Source organism: Littorina saxatilis, linkage group LG17 (assembly GCF_037325665.1).
Source record: "Littorina saxatilis isolate snail1 linkage group LG17, US_GU_Lsax_2.0, whole genome shotgun sequence".
NCBI classification, from domain to species: Eukaryota; Metazoa; Mollusca; class Gastropoda; order Littorinimorpha; family Littorinidae; genus Littorina; species Littorina saxatilis.
The window spans coordinates 70,656,947-70,680,728 of record NC_090261.1 but is presented as its reverse complement, the minus strand read 5'-3'; the positions used below and the strand labels follow the sequence as shown (position 1 = coordinate 70,680,728).

Below are 23,782 nucleotides of genomic sequence, written 5' to 3'. Positions count from 1 at the left end.
AATCATAAACATGTTCGTATAGATCTACAGGAACGCTAGTATTTGGCAAGAGAACGCGAGGTAACCTTGGGGTTGCTCGCTACGCGAGAAACAATGGGGTCCGCTGCCAATCTGATTGGCTGTTCATGGCTGTTTACTGACCAGTACAGACGACCTTTTCGGTATCAACTAATGGTGTTTAATTCTTGCGTAGCTGGCCATCAAATCATTATTATATACACTCTCGTTTCCTAGCTCCGCGAGCATAATTATGTCTCGCCTTAAAGAAACACGCGTCCGGTCATACACGTAATAAAAAAAACACATTTATGCAAAAACGTGAGAGTTTCAGCCATTGGACGCAGAAGAAGAAGAAGCAGTTCTCACCACCAGTAGACGGATCTTGTTGGTCCAGCCGGAGGCGATGATGATGTGGTCATCGTGGTGGAAGCGCTGGTAGACCAGTCCGGTGATGCTCAGGTCCTCGTCCGTCCCCTTCCCTGCCTTGGACTTGATCACCTGACCAGCCCCGAAGTCCCACACCTTCAGCGAACCTGACAGGCGAGAGAAGGGCAACGAGAGGTTATGATGAGGTACTGGTGAGAGAATCCATGAGGATGGTGGGTTGTAGCGGGAGGGTTGCAACCACAGGAGCTTGTATCCAATCGCCGGTCGATCATTATTCACTGTGAATAATGATCGACCGGCGATTGGATACAAGCTCCTGTGGTTGCAGACGAGTCGAGTACTCTGGCGAGTAGAGTACTGGAGAGAGTATGCGTTGACGATTGAGCAGTAAACAAGAGAGGTAAACAGACACTGAGATAGACAGATAGACAGATACATTAAAAAGAACTCGAGCAGACAGATCAATATACCGATAAATATGCAACCAGACAAAGACAGATAGACTGACAGACAGACAGACAGTCAGTTAGACCGTTCGACAGACAGACAGAGAGACAGAGAGACAGAGAGACAGACACCAGCGCGTTGGTCATAGGACAGACAGACAATCAGACAGACAGACAATCAGACAGACAGACAGGCAGGCAGGCAGGCAGGCATACAGGCAGGCAGGCATACAGGCAGGCATACAGGCAGGCAGGCAGGCAGGCAGACAGACAGACAGACCGACAGACAAACAGAAAGTCATTAAGACCGTTAGACAGACAGACCGATCGACCGACCGACCGACAGACAGACAGACAGACACCAGCGCGACGGTCACAGGACAATCAGACTGACCATCAAAGGCGCCACTGATGAGACGGTAGCCTGACTTGTTCAAGGTGATGGCCGTAACCTCCATATTGGGACCGTGCGCCTCCGGTATGGAGTACACCAGCTTCCCTGTCTCCATCTCCCACACCTGTCAACAAAGTGAATAAGACATAAGAAAATAAAAAAAATAAAAAAATAAAAGAATAGCACAGAAAAGAAGAGAGTACTCCTCTTCCCAATTGATACTTTTTGTCAGTCTTCAAAAAACGTTGGTGACAGACGATGTTCCGAAATAACTATTTCGGGTTTGTATGGGTTGTGCAAGAGGGAATACTCTTATGAGGCAAACTTTCCCACGTGACATTATAGGCCAGTCAGTAGCGAGGGGTGAAGCACGTGGACAAGGAGCACGTGCGAAAAGCTTGCCGAAAATAAAAGCAAGTGTATTCACTCTTTCCCTACCCATACAAACCTGAAAGAGTCTTTCCCTACCCATACAAACCTGAAAGAGTCTTTCACTACCCATACAAACCTGAAAGAGTCTTTCCCTACCCATACAAACCTGAAAGAGTCTTTCCCTACCCATACAAACCTGAAAGAGTCTTTCACTACCCATACAAACCTGAAAGAGTCTTTCCCTACCCATACAAACCTGAAAGAGTCTTTCCCTACCCATACAAACCTGAAAGAGTCTTTCCCTACCCATACAAACCTGAAAGAGTCTTTCTCTACCCATACAAACCTGAAAGAGTCTTTCCCTACCCATACAAACCTGAAAGAGTCTTTCACTACCCATACAAACCTGAAAGAGTCTTTCCCTACCCATACAAACCTGAAAGAGTCTTTCCCTACCCATACAAACCTGAAAGTCTTTCCCTACCCATACAAACCTGAAAGAGTCTTTCCCTACCCATACACACCTGAAAGTCTTTCCCTACCCATACAAACCTGAAAGAGTCTTTCCCTACCCATACAAACCTGAAAGTCTTTCCCTACCCATACAAACCTGAAAGAGTCTTTCCCTACCCATACAAACCTGAAAGAGTTATTTCCGGAGTTCGTCCATAATAACTTTAACCCCAACATTACGCTGCACTGCTGGTACACTGGACAAAACAGTGTTCGCGTGCCTACCTTGATGACAGACTCGGTGCAGACGGACACAACTTGGTTCAGTTCCTTGTTCGCATATATCTGAAAAGAAAAGAAGTTGATCTGATTCAATAATACCCATTTTACCCATTTTACCCATTTTACCCATTTTGCCCATTTTACCCATTTTACCCATTTTACCCATTTTACCCATTTTACCCATTGTAACCATTGTGCGAAAAATCACAACATCTTTAAGATCGTTTGTGCCTTGTCAACGTTAGGAACACCTGTCACATAAACATGAACAACAAGTGTTCATTGGAGAGTGCAACAGTTTGAAACAATTCTTTTTCTTAGATATTTCATCAATTTCCCCAGAATTGATGGAGATCTTGTATCTGGCCATGGATTTTGTTTCACTTGAATTTGCTAAAAATAATCGGCCACTGAAATATCATATTCAAGGCGGTATACGTTACATTTATTTAGTGATACCTGTGACGGGCGCTGTGGCGTGGTGGTAAGACGTCGGCCTCTTAATCGGAAGGTCGAGGGTTCGAATCCCGGTCGCTGCCGCCTGGTGGGTTAAGTGTGGAGATTTTTCCGATCTCCCAGGTCAACTTATGTGCAGACCTGCTAGTGGCTTATCCCCCTTCGTGTGTACACGCAAGCACAAGACCAAGTGCGCACGGAAAAGATCCTGTAATCCATGTCAGAGTTCGGTGGGTTATAGAAACACGAAAATACCCAGCATGCTTCCTCCGAAAGCGGCGTATGGCTGCCTTAATGGCGGGGTAAAAACGGCCATACACGTAAAATTCCACTCGTGCAAAAAACACGAGTGTACGTGGGAGTTTCAGCCCACGAACGCAGAAGAAGAAGAAGAAGGAGTGATACCTGTTTTAAGTACACGTTACCTGTACAACAGGTCTGTCGTGGGTGTGGGGCACCTGCATGGTGTCCTGAACAGCACGGGTCAGTGGCCAGGAATCGATAACACTGGACCCTGGGCAACGTCAAGCAAAATGTGACCCTCCACCACGGCATGAGTCGCATGTCACCTTTGCATGATTTTCATATTTTTACATTTTCTTAAAGAGTTTTTTATGCTCTATCCAGTGGTGAAACCCGTTTTAGAAAAGAGCAAAAACTGTTTGAGTTATAAGCCTGTGACTAAGGTGACCCTCATGCTGTTACCATACACTCTCCGGACTTATATCAAGTCTAGCGCAGAACCGCGCGAGGTGACATGCGACTCATTTCGTGGTGGAGGGTCACAAATGGTCAGACACTGTTAATTGTATTACCATTTGCAGGTATTCCACCGATCTTTATGGTACCGTCCAAAGGACGCGCAAGTACCCAACAGTCATTCATGCCAGATCAACAAAGTAAAAGAGCTAGGATTGTTTCTATTGCCCCTGTCACACTTGACCGGATAGAGCCTCCGAACGTGAAACGGATGGCATATTTGTTTATCCGTTGGCAAAGTGGTCAGTCCGGTAGAAAAATCCAAACCACGGCCGTATTTGCACCGAACATGGAACGGTTGAAACGTACCGGTAACGAACATGTAACGCACGGCTACAGTTCAACCAGCCAAGTGTCTCCGAATGATTGACGAACAACAAACGAACATGAACCGGCCAATCAGAACGCGCACAGGATTCATTCCGGACAAACCGAACACATAACGGACATCAACGGGCGCGTGCAGGGAACAACAACGTGTATACATTTTGTGAACGCATTTCTCCAGCGTACCAGTTGTCGAACAGTTGATGATCAGGTTCTTCCGGTAGTCAGTTCCTCCCCTTGTAGTTGTCCTGCAGGTATTCTGCAGGTATGCTGTATTCATCAGTTCTGTACGTTTTATCCGTTTTTCAATTCGTTTGTCTATTCGTCGTGTCCGGTGTTTATCCTGCAGGCATCCTGTGTTTGTCCGTTAGGTGTTCGTTTAAGGTCCCGTTAATGCGTGGCGTATGCGTTCAAGTTCCATCTACGGACTGGATAACGTATACCCCCGTACACCTACAGCATATAAACGAAGGAATTACGAACACTGACAGAAGATATACAGGACAGAACGGACATGCACAGGACAGCCAACGAATATTCTTGTTCGTCACTGTCCGTTTCAAGTTTTGTGCATGCACAAAACTTTCTAACGGATGCAGGCGGACACACCGCACATCACCTGACATGAAACGAATGTTCCGAACATAAAACGGACATAAAACGGACATAAAACGAACATAAAACGAACATTGACGAACATCACCGAATAAACAAATATGTCATCCGTTACATGTTCGGAGGCTCTGTCCGGTTAAGTATGACAAGGCCTTAAGTGTCTGGAAATTGAGACAAATTGTGTGTGGGTATGTGTGTGTGTGTGCGTGAGTGCGTGCATGCGTGCGTTCGGCCGGCCGTGCTTGCGTGCGTGCGTGTGCGTGCATGCGTGTGGATATGTGTGCATTCGTGCGAGTGTGCGTGAGATGTTGCGTACGTGCATGCGTGCGTGTGTGCGTACGTCTTTGCGTGCGTACGTGCGTACGTGCGAGGGTGTACGAGCGTGCGTGCGTGCGTGTGTGTGTGAGTCGCAATGTCAATCTCTCGCTCACAGTGTCCCACCTGTCAGCAGACGCTCGTGCTTGTTGTCGAAGAGCATGGAATATATTCTCTTCTCTCCTGGCCGTTCCTCGTTATCCGTGAACACCTGTCAACAAATCAAGGAAACAAATCAATCACAGTTTCATACGACCTCTTCTTTAATGTTGTTTGTTTGTTTGTTTGCTTAACGCCCAGCCGACCACGAAGGGCCATATCAGGGCGGTGCTGCTTTGACATATAACGTGCGCCACACACAAGACAGAAGTCGCAGCACAGGCTTCATGTCTCACCCAGTAACATTATTCTGACACCGGACCAACCAGTCCTAGCACTAACCCCATAATGCCAGACGCCAGGCGGAGCAGCCACTAGATTGCCAATTTTAAAGTCTTAGGTATGACCCGGCCGGGGGTCGAACCCACGACCTCCCGATCACGGGGCGGACGCCTTACCACTAGGCCAACCGTGCCGGTCTCTTCTTTAATAAATGTAAAGGTAACGGTATTCCCACCCATAACCATGTTTGGTTGTAGGGGAGCGAGATGTTAGAGATTTCAACTTTTGTAGGGCCAGCTTTTTGAGGGCGGTGCCCACCTCCTCTCACTCCTTGCCTTTGCCTTGCCCGGCCCTAAATGTGACCCTCCACCACGGAATGAGTCACATGTCACCTTTGCATGATTTTCATATTTGTACATGTTCCTAAAGAGTTTTTCATGCTCTATCCTGTGGTGAAACCCGTTTTAGAAAAGAGCGAAAACTGTTCGAGTTATAAGCCTGTGACTAAGGTGACCCTCACACTGTTACCAGACACTCCCCGGACTTACATTTAAGCCTTACGCAGAACCACGCGAGGTGACATGCGACTCACTTCGTGGTGGAGGGTCACAAATACACATGTTATCAACAGACCGAGTTAAAAGGCAAGACATGATTATTTTTAGGTGTGGTTTACCGTTATACAGGTCAAAGAGGGATGACCATTATATCACTGAAAAAGTCAACTAAGGATTTCACAGTACTTAACTGAGGGGAACCCAGGCAGTTTAAACGGGGCGGGTGGGGATAGAGGTATGAGATCTCCAGCCTCGACACAAAAGAACTGTTGCATATACGCTGGAGAGCTTATACTTCGACCCCCCCCCCCCCCCCCCCACCCGCCCCACTCACACACCCCAGGGCCGGATCTGGGGGGGTTCCTGGGGTTCCGGAACCCCCCCCCCCCCCCCCCTGGCCATCCAATGTACCTCTCAGAGAAAGAAAAATGTGGACTTTGGACCCCTGCCTTCAGTTGGAACCCCCCCCCCCCCCCCCCCCGCAAACGAACTTGGTCCGGCCCTGCACCCCCCCCCCCCCCCCCCAGCCACCCCGTATCAAATGCTCCTGTTCACAGAACATGCGACTTGTACAAACTCCTCAATTTTTACAGTGGAATCCCCCTTTTAAGAACCCCCCTCCCCCCCCCCCCCCCCCCCCCGATTGAAAACTCCCTTCCTTTTAAGACCCCTGTTTTCTCAGAATTGTTGTTCGTAATCTTTGTAAATTTACCCCGACATTAAAAAGTCCCTCTTTTTTTAAGACATTTTACTCTCCTGCATAAGATGGAAAACCATCTTAACTGCATTGTATGCTTGCCTTATTGACCGGCACGGTTGGCCTAGTGGTAAGGCGTCCGCCCCGTGATCGGGAGGTCGTGGGTTCGAACCCCGGCCGGGTCATACCTAAGACTTTAAAATTGGCAATCTAGTGGCTGCTCCGCCTGGCGTCTGGTATTATGGGGTTAGTGCTAGGACTGGTTGGTCCGGTGTCAGAATACTGTGACTGGGTGAGACATGAAGCCTGTGCTGCGACTTCTGTCTTGTGTGTGGCGCATGTTAAATGTCAAAGCAGCACCGCCCTGATATGGCCCTTCGTGGTCGGCTGGGCGTTAAGCAAACAAACAAACAAACAAAAAGCTTGCCTTATCGTCTAACGAAAGACGCCAGAACATGACAGCGTGACGGAGTTACCTGCAGACAGGAGAGTGTGTGGATGTCCCAGACACGGAACACTCTGGCGGTGGAGAGACTGATGATGTGTTGGTCTCTCTCGTTGCACGCGATGTCAATGATGGTGAACAGGTGGCCCATCAGTTTACCTGCACACAATTTTAACAAGAAGGGCAAAGCCCATACGACTCGCATGCTTGACCTTGACCTTTACATGACCTTGACTTTCAGGGTCAAGGTCAAATAACTAAACCTAGCAATGACATCATACACTAAGAACTGCTTTACACATTTTTCCTACCAAAATACATGTGACCTTGACCCAACCAAGGTCATGCAACACAAAGCTGTTAATTCAAGACATAGGAAGTACAATGGTGCTTATTGGCTCTTTCTACCATGAGATATGGTCACTTTTAGTGGTTCACTACCTTATTTTGGTCACATTTCATAAGGGTCAAAGTGACCTTGACCTTGATCATATGTGACCAAATGTGTCTCATGATGAAAGCATAACATGTGCCCCACATAATTTTTAAGTTTGAAACAGTTATCTTCCATAGTTCAGGGTCAAGGTCACTTCAAAATATGTATACAATCCAACTTTTGAAGAGCTCCTGTGACCTTGACCTTGAAGCAAGGTAAACCAAACTGGTATCAAAAGATGGGGCTTACTTTGCCCTATATATCATATATAGGTGAGGTATTGAATCTCAAAAACTTCAGAGAAAATGGGGAAAATGTGAAAAACATTTATGGCCCCTGCGACCTTGACCTTGAAGCAAGGTCAAGATGCTATGTATGTTTTTTGGGGCCTTGTCATCATACACCATCTTGCCAAATTTGGTACTGATAGACTGAATAGTGTCCAAGAAATATCCAACGTTAAAGTTTTCCGGACGGACGTCCGGACGGACGGACGTCCGGACGGGGGGGACGGACGGACGGACGACTCGGGTGAGTACATAGACTCACTTTTGCTTCGCATGTGAATCAAAAATGATTGCGAACACATTCAAAATGAGGGTTTGTCACTGTGCTGAAAGTGGAGTTAAAATAATGGTGAACAGGTGACATATCAGTTCCTGCACGCAATTTGTAACAAGACTCATAAAATCGTTTATTTAACGTCACTCTGTAAAAACATTCGCCACAATCGTCTTAGATTAAAAACATTGGCCACAATCGTCTTAGATTAAAAACATTGGCCACAATCGTCTTAGATTAAAAACATTGGCCACAATCGTCTTAGATTAAAAACACAAGGCGCGCACACACACTTTACCTTTATGTACAGTATGTCACCACACGCCCTATCCCCCCCCCCCCCCCCACACACACACACACTCCCGCTCATCTAATTAACAGTAGACCGGCACGGTTGGCCTAGTGGTAAGGCGTCCGCCCCGTGATCGGGAGGTCGTGGGTTCGACCCCCGGCCGGGTCATACCTAAGACTTTAAAATTGGCAATCTAGTGGCTGCTCCGCCTGGCGTCTGGCATTATGGGGTTAGTGCTAGGACTGGTTGGTCCGGTGTCAGAATAATGTGACTGGGTGAGACATGAAGCCTGTGCTGCGACTTCTGTCTTGTGTGTGGCGCACGTTAAATGTCAAAGCAGCACCGCCCTGATATGGCCCTTCGTGGTCGGCTGGGCGTTAAACAAACAAACAAACAAACAATTAACAGTAGTAATACGAGGTACTTGGATATGAAAGGGTATTCTTAAAATGTTCTGATAAAAGTATAAAGAAGCTAAGAAAATCGATAGCGTTAGATGCAAGACTGTAAACGAATTACAAGTGAGGGTTTGTCACTGTACGGACAGTGGGGGTAAGTTTCTGGCGCCTGTTGAGCCCTTGGTTGACCGACTGATTTTCATTGTTTTGGATTAGGCTCTTGCAATTCTAGTCGACCTACCGGGACCGTCACACCATCTTTGCTATTCATATTTGAAGAAGATTTGGTTTAAAAAAAAATCGTGCAATCACTTCGGACGAGGGAAACAAAAAGAAGAGGAACAGACGCAAAGAATGCTGAGAGTGAGAGCTACTGGCGGATCGAATCAAGGGAGGGAATTCGAAGCGCTGAAGGTTTGATACAAGCCGCAACCGCTTCCTTCCCTTTAACCGACCACAGACTATACATTCTCTGGCAGACCTGGTTTGAATATTTTGTAGACAGCTTGTCGGTGTTCAGCCGAGTTCGGAAATTATTTTATTGTAGACAGCCGTTGACATATCGATATTTGCAAATGAAAATGCAATATAAAGGTGTGTGAACCCATTCCGAAAGACACCATAGTTTTTAGGAAAAACAGGCCATGTCTTATGAGTTTATCATTAACATTGAAACAGAAGGAAGAACAACACATTTTTCCATTTAAAACCAAAGGAAAATATCCATTTAAACACAGACAAGATTACAAACTTCAAAACAGACAAAAAAGAAAGAAAGAAAACATAAATCAACAAGAGGCGAAGCCTTCAAGGCTCCCGTAAGAAATCGACACAAACTCAATCACTCCGTCACACACACACACACACACACACACACACACACACACACACACACACACACACACACACACACACACACACACACACACACACCGAGTTAAAACTAACGCATCATATCTACTCCATGTATAATTTTCAAAAGAAGGCAAAACAGATAAAATGTCTGTGTATTTGTTGTTGGTGTAGTTGTCCCTGAAGGAGATCTTGTGCAATCCTCACACACACACACACACACACACACACACACACACACACACACACACACACACACACACACACACACACACACACACACACTTAGCCTACTATGTTCATTAGGAAATCAACCATCAGCTTATCTGTCTTTTGCACTGCAGACACTAATCGATAGGTACCTGCCATGTGGCCACTTTTTTCACTGCTGTCCTCAGTCTTATACTTTTCATCAAGACTTGTCACCATGCCGAGTGGATCTAAATTCGGAAGTCGTCATGTGGCTGAGGCATATCTGACATACTCTTAGCGTCGATCTTGTTGTAGCTTAACCTCCTTTCTGAAACAAAAGGCAAAATGCGATTAGTTGTGATGACTACAACATACACAAATATAAACAGTGTTTTGATACTGCATAGTCGGGTTATACAAACCACTTTACCTATGAAGCATGGGAACCCTACAGTAACATTAACATTAACTTTAACCGCAGAAAAATACAGAATCACATGTACCATTATGTAGAACAAAATTCCACAGCAAGCTTTCTTTAGACGACTGTCGTTGTCTCAAAACTCGCATGCTACCTGCTGTCCAAAAGAAGCCAATCTTACGTTGTGCTGCCTTGAAAGAAAATGCCAACAAAGACAAGGAAGCTGTTGCAAGGTAAGTTTGCCAAACGTTACAGACATTAGCGAATCGTAATAGTGCGTAAACAGCAAACAGTACAATCAAAGAGATTCTGGAATGAAACGCGATACAGATCTAGGTAGATCTAGTATTCAAAAACTGTCTTTCAAATTCAAGGAAGTTGTTGCAAGGTACCAACTTTTACAGGACAGAACCATGACAGAGCATGTTTTGAAACTGAGGCACAATCGTAATAATTTTGACTTTGAGAACAGATTCATTCCGTGTCCTTATATCTGCATGTTCAAGTAAATGGTGGACAGTTTTATACGGGGAGAATGAACTTGAGACTCTACTGCAAGTCTTGAAATTCACATAAATCGAACCAAGAACAAAGACATCCACACATTACAGGCACTTTAGATCAACTCATTTCACTAGAGGTGACTGCCTGGCACTGTGTTTGACATCCGTGTCTGCTGAAATAAAAAGAAATTTAAAAAAACACGGATTATTAGTAGGTGACACGTTGTAAGAGTGGGAGATACTAGATCTGTCTGTACTTACCGGGGACACGACTGCCAGATTGACACTGCGCTGTCGACAGCTCTTCCTCGCGCAGACACTGGAAAAACGCTGTGCAGATCAAACTGTACGCAATCTCCTTTGGTATCTTCTTTATCTATTTTTCTGGAGCTAAGAAACCGAACAATGTGAAATCGTCTTCCCCGAATCGGCGAATGCAGAGGTGAGAACTGAAAATTGAATCTATACCACAATTCTTCACGCGACCTGACCTGATCTTGACCCCTGACCTGGTCTACATACCACACAAGACACAAACCAATCACCTGCTTTTTCCCCCTCAAAACCCCCCACCACCCGTTTTCTTTGGATACACACTTTAACTACACACATGCCGACAAAATATTGATCATTACTTCAATAGTTTGAAGATGGTGCTTGAAAAATAACCAAGTAAAATGAGTATTTCGGTGTTTAGTCAAATGTTAAAGTTTCTACCACAGACATACATACATACATACATACATACATACATACGCACGCACGCACGCACGCACGCACAGACAGACAAAAATGACGATCGCATAGGCTACACTTACGTGAGCCAAAAAGGAAAAGAATCAGAAAATAACCAGCAAACAACAAATAGGTAGGCACAGAGGCGTGCACATTGACGGACGGACGCAGGCAGAAGGAAGGACAGACAGATTCAATCAATCAATCAATCAATCAATCAATCAATCAATATGAGGCTTATATCGCGCGTATTCCGTGGGTACAGTTCTAAGCGCAAGGATTTTTTATTTTTTTATTTTTTTTAAATTTTTTTATGCAATTTATATCGCGCACATATTCAAGGCGCAGGGATTTATTTATGCCGTGTGAGATGGAATTTTTTTACACAATACATCACGCATTCACATCGGCCAGCAGATCGCAGCCATTTCGGCGAATATCCTACTTTTCACGGCCTATTATTCAGATTCAAAACTATCCTCATACCCGTAGGTCTGGAGAAAATGTGGGGATGCCAGACGCGGATGATTTTGTCCACTCCTCCCGTGGCTATGATATTTGCACGTGCACAGTAGTCAAAACAGTTGACCCCTTTGGGTATGGACACCCCTCGCACCTCTCTATGGAAGAAGAAATTGAAAACAAAATACTCATTTATTGAGTGTATAAAGATGACATTTTACATGCAAAATTCAAACACGCTTCCTTAAAGCAGACAGACAGAGAGACACACAGACAGAGAGAGAGATGGACAGACAGGCAGCCAGACAGACAGAGAGACACACAGACAGAGAGAGAGATGGACAGACAGGCAGCCAGACAGACAGAGAGACATACAGACAGAGAGAGAGATGGACAGACAGGCAGCCAGACAGACAGAGAGACACACAGACAGAGAGAGAGATGGACAGACAGGCAGCCAGACAGACAGAGAGACATACAGACAGAGAGAGAGATGGACAGACAGGCAGCCAGACAGACAGAGAGACATACAAAAAGACAGACGGAAAGAAAAACAGACAGGCAGAGAGACAGACAGACACCTTTCTCTTCCTCTTTCATATCCCCTACCCCATTTGGACTCCTACCTAAACTCAACATCTTTAGTACTTTCTGTGTAAGAAATAATGTTTTATGATTTGTCTTCATAAATAGTCACCATGCAGTGTTTTTAAAGAAAAGAAGTTCATCAGAAAATACCCACTCGGCACAGAAAGCTCCAGGCGTGTTGTCTTTTGGCATAATTATGGTCAAATGGGGGAATAATCTCACCCAAAGCTTATTCAAATCTTTGATTATGGGTCAAATTGTTACATGGGAGGGATTGTGCCCTTTCACTCACGAAAATAAGATGATACCCCCCCCCCCCCCCCCAAACAAACAAAAAATATATTTTGTTTAAAAAACACACACACACACACACACACAAACAAACAAACAAACAAACAAATAAACAAAACATAAAAAAACAATTAAAAACTATATTAAAAAAACAACCACAGACCCGTTGTCATGAAGCCTCTCTGGTTCCTCAAGTACAAAGGACTGCTGACTGCTCGGGGAACAGGACGCAAAACAACGCAGATCCGGGAAGTACTTCACCTGTATAAACAGAAGGGAACATGCCATTTTACAAGGCATGTCGAGAAATAAATCTAGAGTGTTTAACGTGCGCAAGGGTCCTGCTGTGTTCATTCAGAGTGGTCTTGATGGACAAGACGACTCTAAGCGTAAAGAGTTGACTTTCTCTTTTTCCCTGCATAGAGTTTAGCACCTTGCGAGATTATTGATACACAGCAGAGATAAGCTCTCGTCACTAAGCTTCGAGAGACAAACAAACACACAAAGCAACAATCTGGGTTATTTTTGGCAACCACAAAAATGCCAATATCTGGAACAACCAAAAAGTTCTCTCCATTCATTCTTCTCTCCGAGAAATACACAGCGGAGATAAGCTCTCGCCACCAAGCTTCATGAGACAAACAAACACACAAAGCAACAATCTGGGTTATTTTTTTAGCAACCAGAAACAAATGTCAATATGTGACCCTCCACCACGGAATGAGTCGCATGTCACCTTTTCATGATTTTCATAGTTTTACATTTTCCTAAAGATTTTGTTATGCTCTATCCAGTGGTGAAAACCGTTTTAGAAAAGAGCGAAAACTGTTTGAGTTATAAGCCTGTGACTAAGGTGACCCTCACACTGTTACCAGACACCCCCCCGGACTTATATTAGCCTAGCGCAGAGCCGAGCGAGGTGACATGCGACTCATTCCGTGGTGGAGGGTCACATATCATAAACAACGCAAAAGTCCTCTCCATTCATAATTCTCTCCGCACGCACGCACACACAATCACACACATCGAAGGTAAAAATACACATACCTTTAAGACCCAGTCCCCATGTATTTTTCGTCTAACGATTGGGCTGTAGACAGAGAGAACAACATACTTGATAGTAATACGTATTAACGGCTGCTTCATTTCTGGAACTACTTCCATGGTTCGTACATCCTACTTTCTTTCTCTCTTTCCTTCCGGGGGATAAAAACACACTTGCAGATTGCTTTTTTCAAGCAAGAACATCATGCGAGTGCATGCTGCCTTCGTGTGATGCGCGGAAACTCTTATGAACATCGGTAACGTTAACACAAGCAGGCTGCATGCTAGCTGCATCCGACGACGCCCCGACATAGACACAAAAGAAATAAAACAAATTCCCCCTTGGTTAAGCTTGGGGACTCCATAACGACGTTCTTGTGGTCCCTCTTCTCAATTGCTGCCAGCTGAGGTCCTTGACTTGGTTGCCAAGCACGTTGACGTAGCTCTGGTCAATACCTCAACCGGCCGCCACCCTTTCCCCTCCCCCCCTCAACGCCACAAAGCACCATCCGTCCATTAACTTGGCGCTGATAGTCTTGTCTTCTTAAAACATACCCTTTACATGCAACACCCCCCCCCCCCCCCCCACCACACACCCACACCCCCCCCCCAAAAAAAAAACAAAAACCCAACCATTCACACACTTTGAGAGCTTGGAGGGCTCAATTAGGACGTTCTGGGAGTTCTCCTTCTCGCCCTTGACATTTTTCATGTTAAGGTCCATGGCGCTGGTACAGAACGTCGAAGTAGACCTTGTCTTCTACAAACACTCTCCTAACAAGGCCTCCCCACCCCAACCCCTCCTCCTAAATTAAAAAAACAAAACAAAGCCACTGACTTTGAGAGCTTGGAGGGCTCAATGGTGACGTTCTGGGAGTTCCTCTTCTCGCCTTTGGAGTTCTTCATGTTGAGGTCCTTGGCACTGATGGCCAGCACGTTGACGTAGCCCTGGTCGTCCCCGAAGAGCACGACGTCCTCGTGACTGCCTTGCGGGCTGGGGACGTAGGTCATGCACTGCGGGGAGTGCTCGATGGGCTTGATGATGAAGATGTGCTGCAACACCATCGTTTGGATCAACAATTGGTTGCAACATCATTGTTTGGATCAACAATTGGTTGCAAAATCATTGTTTGGATCAACAATTAGTTGCAACATCATCGTTTGGATCAACAATTGGTTGCAACATCATCGTTTGGATCAACAATTAGTTGCAACATCATCGTTTGGATCAACAATTGGTTGCAACATCATCGTTTGGATCAACAATTGGTTGCAACATCATCGTTTGGATCAACAATTGGTTGCAACATCATCATTTGGATCAACAATTGGTTGCAACATCATCGTTTGGATCAACAATTGGTTGCAACATCATCGTTTGGATCAACAATTAGTTGCAACATCATCGTTTGGATCAACAATTGGTTGCAACATCATCGTTTGGATCAACAATTGGTTGCAACATCATCGTTTGGATCAACAATTGGTTGCAACATCATCGTTTGGATCAACAATTGGTTGCAACATCATCGTTTGGATCAACGATAATATTGGTTGCAACATCATCGTTTGGATCAACAATTGGTTGCAACATCATCGTTTGGATCAACAATTGGTTGCAACATCATCGTTTGGATCAACACTTTTTTTTTCTTTAAAACCTTTTTTTTTCTTTTTACTTTATGTGGGAAGACGGCTATGGTGTGCCCTAAAGAATTAATCTTTTTTTTTAAATAGTTTTTGCCAAGCACATATATGTGGTTCTTTTAATCACACAAAATAAATATATGTGTACATACATTACATACACTATATTTACATGAAGTATACATCAACATTTCAACATTAAGCAAGGTTGAGTGTGGTTTGTGTTGTTGTTTTGTTTTGTGTTGCAATACACCTTTAAACAGAACATATATAAGGCTAGCACGAGATAACAAATGTTCATGTGTAACAGCTTACCTGTGATTTGCCTTTGGCTCTGTTGTCCCATATGGCTATGCTGCGTTCTGTACAGCAGGCCACCCGTCTTATTCCGGGTAGATAGTCGCACCCCGTCACCCACGCAGGCTCCTGATAGCACCAGAAATTACCATTGTATTTTCAAGAACTGCCAGAAAACGTCTGTATAATATAAGATGTTTGATGGGTTGTTGACAGACCAGCTGTGTTGTTGGTCCGAGGGGGAGCATATCGTCTTTTGTTTCATATTTATTGACCAAGGCAAGGCCGAAGGCCGCGGTCAATAAATATGAAACAAAAGTCGATATGCCCCCCGAGGACCGACAAAAAAGCTGGTCTGTCAACAAACCACCAAACATCGTTTTTGTCATCATTTTGGTAGTGAGAAAATAAGTGCACAATCAACCCAGGGAGCCATGCTTTGAAACACGGGTTCCGTTCTGATAACCACACGAGTCCCGGTTTGATAACCACTGGCAATCAAAGCTGGCGTGTGAAAGCAACTTTCTGTGTTTTTGAGCTCATTAAATGTTGGGATGAATATGTCAGGTTTGAGGATGCACAGTTCTGTAGATTCATCTCGGTATTCCACCCCCTCGGCTTTCTGCTGTAAATATTAAGCTGAGTGATCGAATGTGGAAGCTACGTTTGGTCAAAGGTCACAGCAGATTTGAGTCGTGCAGCGAAGGAAAGAATCGCGATCTTGTTTCCGACTCAGTACCTCTTTGTTTTTCATTAGACCTGTCATTCTGCTTGCTCGGCTTTGTTAGATGTTTGCATATCTTGTTGCTATGTTCTTTGCTTTTATTATTGTTTCTTATTTGTGCTTCGTTTATCGATACAACGTCTTGTGCACGGGTCAAAATGTGTGTGTCAGGGGTCGTTTTATTTGAACTTGACGTTCGTGTTTCTCCGAACGTCCGTGTATCGAAACACAGATACACGCACTCCATGACTCTGTAATAAGACAAAACATATCGCTGGGTTTCCTTTGTTTTATACGAATGTATGACCTTTCATAAAGTAGTTTTGTTTTTTGTTTACTTTTGCCAGTTTGCCAGTTCGTTTTTGGAACTTTGCAAAGCAGTGTCACGATCGGGTGACAGAGACCAAGAAAGTGTCACTCAGTGGAGTGCCTGTTCTTGGTCGATTATGATAGAAAGCGCCTGTACGTGATATTGGGCTACAGCAGAGTTTGCTGACAGTGCTCAATGAACACGGAGGGTTTGCTGCGCACGAGTTTTACAGTGGAGGTTTCTGCTGTCATAGGGCTGACGGTTTTTCGCTGACAGCGCACACGGGATTTTCAGGGATTGAGTTTCTCGTGTCTTTTTTCTGCTTGGGAGGCAGAATTGTGTATAGCTGGACTGGTTTTGTGACAAGGTCAGTCACGTGTTATTGGCTAGGTTGTCTGAGAGAGACACAAGCACGGGGCACTTGACACCCAGCGGCAGAAGGGGAAGGATCTAATACACAGTTTCTAGAGTATGATGGTTTTTCACCGAATATTGTATTCGGCACTCTAGGGGAGCTTCCACTAGTTTTTCCTGTCTCACTGCCAGTACTTTGCTGAGGACAAGTCGTCAACTTTCCTTCGTCGGCGATGGCTTTCGCATAAGGATTCGACAAGGGGTTCTGGAGGTTTTTGGTCACTGTTGACGAACAGAGGCTGTTCCAGGGAGGAAGCGGACTTTGCTTCCATTGAGAGTACAATCATAGGCTTTTGAGGTAATAAATCATTATTTAACGCTGTTGATGAGTCTGTGTTGTGGAATGAAATACTCTCTGTTGTTCTTTCCAGGTTAGCGCATAATTTACTCTCTGTGACGCTAAAATACTAATCTGTATATGGTTTTGCAGATAGGGAGAGAAGGACGGAAAATGGCTGTTTTGTTGTTGTAAAAAGTCCGTTTTGTGCAGGCCCACGTGCTCGATGAGGTATTTAAAGATGACATGTTTTAAGGTGGTGGGTGAGGGGTAGCTGACATGTTTAGTGCACCGATGCTTTCTGTTTGCAGCCTCCGTTCGTTTCGCTTCGCTTCGTTACGTGTTCCTGTAACGTCTGCACGGCTGACTTTGGCGGGACCTGTTGAAGCTACGCTAACCAGGAGACCGGCTAACCAGCGGACCGGCTAACCAGCGAACCGGCTAACCAGCGGACACGCTAACCAGCGAACCGGCTAACCAGCATACCGGCTAAGCAGCAGCAGCAGAGATAAAGCTAAGTGCACCATGTCGTACGCACCCCGTTGACCACCGTTGTCTTTTCGTATCTGTGATTTCATTGGAGTAGTGACAACGTGGGGTGTGACACCTGCACGAACTAGAGCTTTTCGAACAGAACATTCGCATTTAACTATATTTACACGGGTTCAGCGTGTTACTATAATTTTCTATATACTACTGGCATTTTGTCAGTGAACACTGGTTTTTTACGTGTTGAGAACGTAAAAGGAACATATTTTGAGTGAAGGCTCGAGGGAGGTGGAGAGTTTATACATAAACAGGCGTCTGAAACTTATACTTTTGTTGACTCTATTTAATTGTATGCCTGCGAGAGTGGATCGTGGTGTGGTTAGTTAATTAGTAGTAATTAACCGGTTCATAATCACCTTAAGTGATATATTGAAACGTGACACATGGGGGCCAAGCCGGGATTTACTCAGTTAATTTCCAACTGATAAAGACCCACCAATTAAGGATAACTAAGAGCAGATAATCTCGTCAGTGCTCGACTTATTTTCTGCTTGGTGCTACCCTTTTTTGTATAGTTTTGATCATATACCACACCTTAAGCGATTCACATCTTGCAGGAAATGTAAATTGTAATTTGTGAGTTATTGTATGCGCTAACTGTGATTACCTCCCTTTCCTTTGTTTGTGAATCTTTGTTGTTGTACGTTCAGAGTTTTCCGTTGCAGAGAGCTGAGCGGGGTTAGCGGATTTGTTATTCGTTTTACTCAGTTTTCTCTACATTGTTGTTTCGCATTCTGTAACAGGTTACATTTCTACCGTCTTGTTTTACTTGGATTTTTCTCCATATTTTGACTTTGTTGGAATTTTGGGGGGGGAAGGGTCCGAGGACTTCTGTCCTAACCAAGGCTGTGGGAGACACTCTGTTTCACCGCAAAAAGCAGCCGATAAAGTAGGCCACGGCTGTGGGAAACACTTTGTTTCACCGCAAAAAAGCAGCCATAAAGTAGGCTACGCGATTTGTTCTACACCGTTTGGATTTTTCTTCTGCATTTTCTGGTTACTGGATTTTTGTATCCATCGCTTTCATCACCGCGTGTTCTAGCTATAGCTGCGTTAGACTTACTTTTGTGATAAAGCTTTGCTAAAACTAACCATGGCTACAGGGGGATCTCCTACGAGGAGAATAACTTTCGAGACTCCTGGTAGCGAGGAACAGACAGAGCGAGACGCACGCGTTAGAGCGCGTAGTTTGCTTAAGCGCAAGGAGTTAGAACGTAAGGAAGACATAGAGCGACAGACGAGAAAAGAAGAGCTTGACAGACAAGAACGACAGGCCGAACGTGACAGACAGGACAAGAAGGACGAACGTGACAGACAAGACAAGAAAGACGAGCTTGACAGACAAGAACGACAGGCCGAACGTGACAGACAGGACAAGAAAAGAAAGACGAACTTGACAGACAGGAAAAGAAAGACGAACGTGACAGACTAGACCGGAAGGAACAGGCGGATCGCGATCACCAGCTAGAGCTAGCTAGGCTACAGGCCGAGAAGGGTACGCTTACTCAGGCTAGCGCGCCGACGTTTGTTGCTGACCGTACGAGACTGCCGACGTTCGACGATGACAAGGACGAGCTCGACGACTTTTTACGCCGGTTTGAGCGCATTGCATCTGACCAGAAGTGGGAAGAGGCCACGTGGGCTAGCCGCCTTAGCACCTGCTTAAAAGGACGCGCATTGCAGCTCTACAACGCTTTGGATGACGACGAGGCGAGAGACTATCAGGCACTAAAGAAGGCGTTACTCCAGCGCTTCAACCTGACTGCTGAAGCCTACAGACGACGTCTGCGTAACAGCAAGAGACTGAGCGGCGAGCTGAGCCATCAGTTTGTGGCACGCCTTAATCTCTACCTGCGGCGCTGGGTGGAGATGGCCGAAAAGGACTGGACCGTCAACGACCTTGCCGACCTCATTGTCATGGAACAACTGATGTCCAGCCTGCGACCTGAGGTGGTGACCTTCGTGCAGGAGCACCAGCCTAAGACTACTCAGGAGGCAGCCGACTGGATCAGAGTACACGAGGACGCCCAGGCGATCTCTGGCAAATCTTCAGGCTCACGGCCGGGAAAATCGGGAAATTCAGGTTCTTCAGGACCCAAGGACGGGAAGGACGATCAGGGACACAAAGGATCAAGTTCCAGAACTGACATCCAGTGTTATTACTGCAACAAGCGGGGCCACGTGAAGAAGGACTGCCACAGGAGACAGGCTGACCAGAAGGGCGTACACTTTGTTGGCGGTGAGGAGCTAAGGGACGTCACGAGCTCATGCACAATTCCACAACTCTGCGTTCCGTGCTCCAGGAAACATTTCCAGCCCCACTGCAACGTCTACGTTAACGGAGTGAAGGGCGAAGGTCTGCGGGACACAGGGGCAGACATGATAGTGGTTCGGGCGAGTCTAGTTCCAGCTATGGCCTACACAGGAGACAGCATCAGGGTGAGAATGGCCGAGGCATCTCACGCTTACGACTTGAACACGGCAGTGATCAAGGTCGTAACACCGTTGTTCACGGGGACCATTGTGGCCGTCGTCATGGACGATCCTCCATGCGACCTGCTCATTGGAAACCGGGTTCAGTTTGTGGACGGCGTCACCAGGGAGGTTCCCGTTTATCGGTCTCCCGACGTCATTTCAGTGCTCACGCGGGCACAGGCGGAGCGAGAGGACAAACCTCTCAAACCCCTACCTGCTGCACGAGCTGCCCTGGGGAACGTGACCCCCGCGCTTCTCGCGAAGGCTCAGGCATCTGATCCGACATTAGCGACTCCTCGGGAGCACGCGAAGTCGGGGAAGGTGAAGCTGAGCGGGAAGCATGGGAGGTCAAAGTTCCTCAGGGACAAGAAGTTGCTCTACCGGGAGTTCAGCAACCAAGAAGGTACATTCAAACAGGTTGTCGTGCCTCGCGAGTTTCGCGAGGGTGTCATGGCAACGGCACACGACTCGATTCTGGGAGGTCATCTTGGCACCAAGAAGACCACGGATCGTGTCTGGCGCCACTTTTACTGGCCAGGCATCTGCACGGATGTCCGACGTTTCTGCGCGTCCTGCGATAAGTGCCAGAAGGTGGTGGCCAAAGGAAGGGTGAGGAAGGTCCCCTTGGAGAAGATGCCGCTCATCGACGAACCCTTTCGTCGGGTGGCAGTGGACATCATCGGGCCCATCTTGCCTGCGTCTGAGGACGGAAACAGATACATTTTGACCATGGTGGACTACGCTACTCGATACCCAGAGGCGATCCCTCTGAAATCGATTGAAGCCACGCGAGTAGCTGAGGCTCTGGTTACTATGTGGTCCCGGCTGGGAATTCCATCAGAGGTACTCACCGACAGAGGCACGCAGTTCACGGGAGGAGTGATGGCGGAGGCAGCACGACTGCTATCACTGGAGCAGCACTTCACCACTCCTTACCATGCTCAGTGCAACGGACTGGTGGAAAGGTTCAATGGCACCTTGAAGACCATGCTGAGGAAACTAGCTCAGGAGAAACCACGCACGTGGGACAGGTACATCCCAGCATTGCTTTTTGCATACCGCGAGGTTCCTCAGGAGAGCTTGGGTTTTTCCCCATTTGAGTTGTTGTACGGCAGACAGGTACGCGGTCCCATGGCTATCCTGCGTCAAGCCTGGACGGACGAAGAAGCTGACGAGGAGGTGCAGACGACAGCGACCTACATCGTAGAACTCAGGAACAGGATTGAAGAGACCTGCAAACTGGCTCAAGAGAACCTGGGAAGAGCAGCACAGCGTTACGCGCGAGGATTCGACCGCAAGGCACGGCCGCGCAGCTTCAAGATTGGAGAACGGGTGTTGCTACTTCTACCTGTCAAACACAACAAGCTACAACTGCAGTGGCAAGGACCTTTTGAGGTGACAGCGAGGGTGGGCCAGAACGACTACAGGATCGTCATGAACGGGAAAGCACGCCTGTACCACGCCAACCTGCTGCGCGCCTACATAGAGAGGACTGCCTACGGGGAAAAGGACAAAGTGACAGAGCAGTTGCTGTCGTGATGGACGAAGACAACGAAGAACAGGGAGGAGGACGTTACCAGTTTGTCCGTTGGAGGCTAGTGAGGATCACACGGACGTGCACATCTCACCTGATCTTGAGGACGACCTTTCTGTCTGGAAACAGACCATCAACCCCTGCAATATCTTCAGGTTGCAAGGTTGGCAAACGCCAGACTTATGCGCTGGGCGTTCATTCTCCAACCGTACCAATTTACGGTACGCGTCATTCCGGGCGCCAACAATGTTGGAGCTGACTTTCTCTCTCGGGCTGGAGAGGAGAACATGACTGTGAGCGAAACCGAGGTTTCGTCTTGAAGAGGGGAGGTGTGTCACGATCGGGTGACAGAGACCAAGAAAGTGTCACTCAGTGGAGTGCCTGTTCTTGGTCGATTATGATAGAAAGCGCCTGTACGTGATATTGGGCTACAGCAGAGTTTGCTGACAGTGCTCAATGACGGAGGGTGGTTTGCTGCGCACGAGTTTTACAGTGGAGGTTTCTGCTGTCATAGGGCTGACGGTTTTTCGCTGACAGCGCACACGGGATTTTCAGGGATTGAGTTTCTCGTGTCTTTTTTCTGCTTGGGAGGCAGAATTGTGTATAGCTGGACTGGTTTTGTGACAAGGTCAGTCACGTGTTATTGGCTAGGTTGTCTGAGAGAGACACAAGGACGGGCACTTGACACCCAGCGGCAGAAGGGGAAGGATCTAATACACAGTTTCTAGAGTATGATGGTTTTTCACCGAATATTGTATTCGGCACTCTAGGGGAGCTTCCACTAGTTTTTCCTGTCTCACTGCCAGTACTTTGCTGAGGACAAGTCGTCAACTTTCCTTCGTCGGCGATGGCTTTCGCATAAGGATTCGACAAGGGGTTCTGGAGGTTTTTGGTCACTGTTGACGAACAGAGGCTGTTCCAGGGAGGAAGCGGACTTTGCTTCCATTGAGAGTACAATCATAGGCTTTTGAGGTAATAAATCATTATTTAACGCTGTTGATGAGTCTGTGTTGTGGAATGAAATACTCTCTGTTGTTCTTTCCAGGTTAGCGCATAATTTACTCTCTGTGACGCTAAAATACTAATCTGTATATGGTTTTTGCAGATAGGGAGAGAAGGACGGAAAATGGCTGTTTTGTTGTTGTAAAAAGTCCGTTTTGTGCAGGCCCACGTGCTCGATGAGGTATTTAAAGATGACATGTTTTAAGGTGGTGGGTGAGGGGTAGCTGACATGTTTAGTGCACCGATGCTTTCTGTTTGCAGCCTCCGTTCGTTTCGCTTCGCTTCGTTACGTGTTCCTGTAACGTCTGCACGGCTGACTTTGGCGGGACCTGTTGAAGCTACGCTAACCAGGAGACCGGCTAACCAGCGGACCGGCTAACCAGCGAACCGGCTAACCAGCGGACACGCTAACCAGCGAACCGGCTAACCAGCATACCGGCTAAGCAGCAGCAGCAGAGATAAAGCTAAGTGCACCATGTCGTACGCACCCCGTTGACCACCGTTGTCTTTTCGTATCTGTGATTTCATTGGAGTAGTGACAACGTGGGGTGTGACCCCTGCACGAACTAGAGCTTTTCGAACAGAACATTCGCATTTAACTATATTTACACGGGTTCAGCGTGTTACTATAATTTTCTATATACTACTGGCATTTTGTCAGTGAACACTGTTTTTTTACGTGTTGAGAACGTAAAAGGAACATATTTGAGTGAAGGCTCGAGGGAGGTGGAGAGTTTATACATAAACAGGCGTCTGAAACTTATACTTTTGTTGACTCTATTTAATTGTATGACTGCGAGAGTGGATCGTGGTGTGGTTAGTTATTAGTAGTAATTAACCGGTTCATAATCACCTTAAGTGATATATTGAAACGTGACAGTCTCCGTTTTTT

General features: G+C 46.3%; 2 protein-coding genes across 2 annotated transcripts in view; both read right to left on the bottom strand.

Moving 5' to 3' along the window:
- Positions 1 to 23,782, bottom strand: part of LOC138952397 (WD repeat-containing protein 64-like) — a gene marked incomplete at its 5' end in the record, with an annotated part of 107,277 nt that overhangs the window by 63,240 nt on the left and 20,255 nt on the right. The window contains 6 exon segments of the mRNA XM_070324063.1: positions 367 to 533; positions 1,228 to 1,351; positions 2,338 to 2,397; positions 3,216 to 3,304; positions 4,933 to 5,017; positions 6,918 to 7,045. Of these exon segments, the coding sequence (XP_070180164.1) occupies positions 367 to 533; positions 1,228 to 1,351; positions 2,338 to 2,397; positions 3,216 to 3,304; positions 4,933 to 5,017; positions 6,918 to 7,045 (653 nt within the window).
- LOC138952606 (WD repeat-containing protein 64-like) lies at positions 10,809 to 16,371 on the bottom strand. The gene is made up of 6 exons (XM_070324298.1): positions 16,345 to 16,371; positions 15,624 to 15,734; positions 14,500 to 14,714; positions 13,665 to 13,707; positions 12,781 to 12,878; positions 10,809 to 11,896 (listed from the first exon to the last, which is right to left on the bottom strand). Exons 1-6 carry the CDS (start codon positions 16,369 to 16,371, stop codon positions 11,725 to 11,727), a joined length of 666 nt encoding a protein of 221 aa, XP_070180399.1. The 3' UTR covers positions 10,809 to 11,724.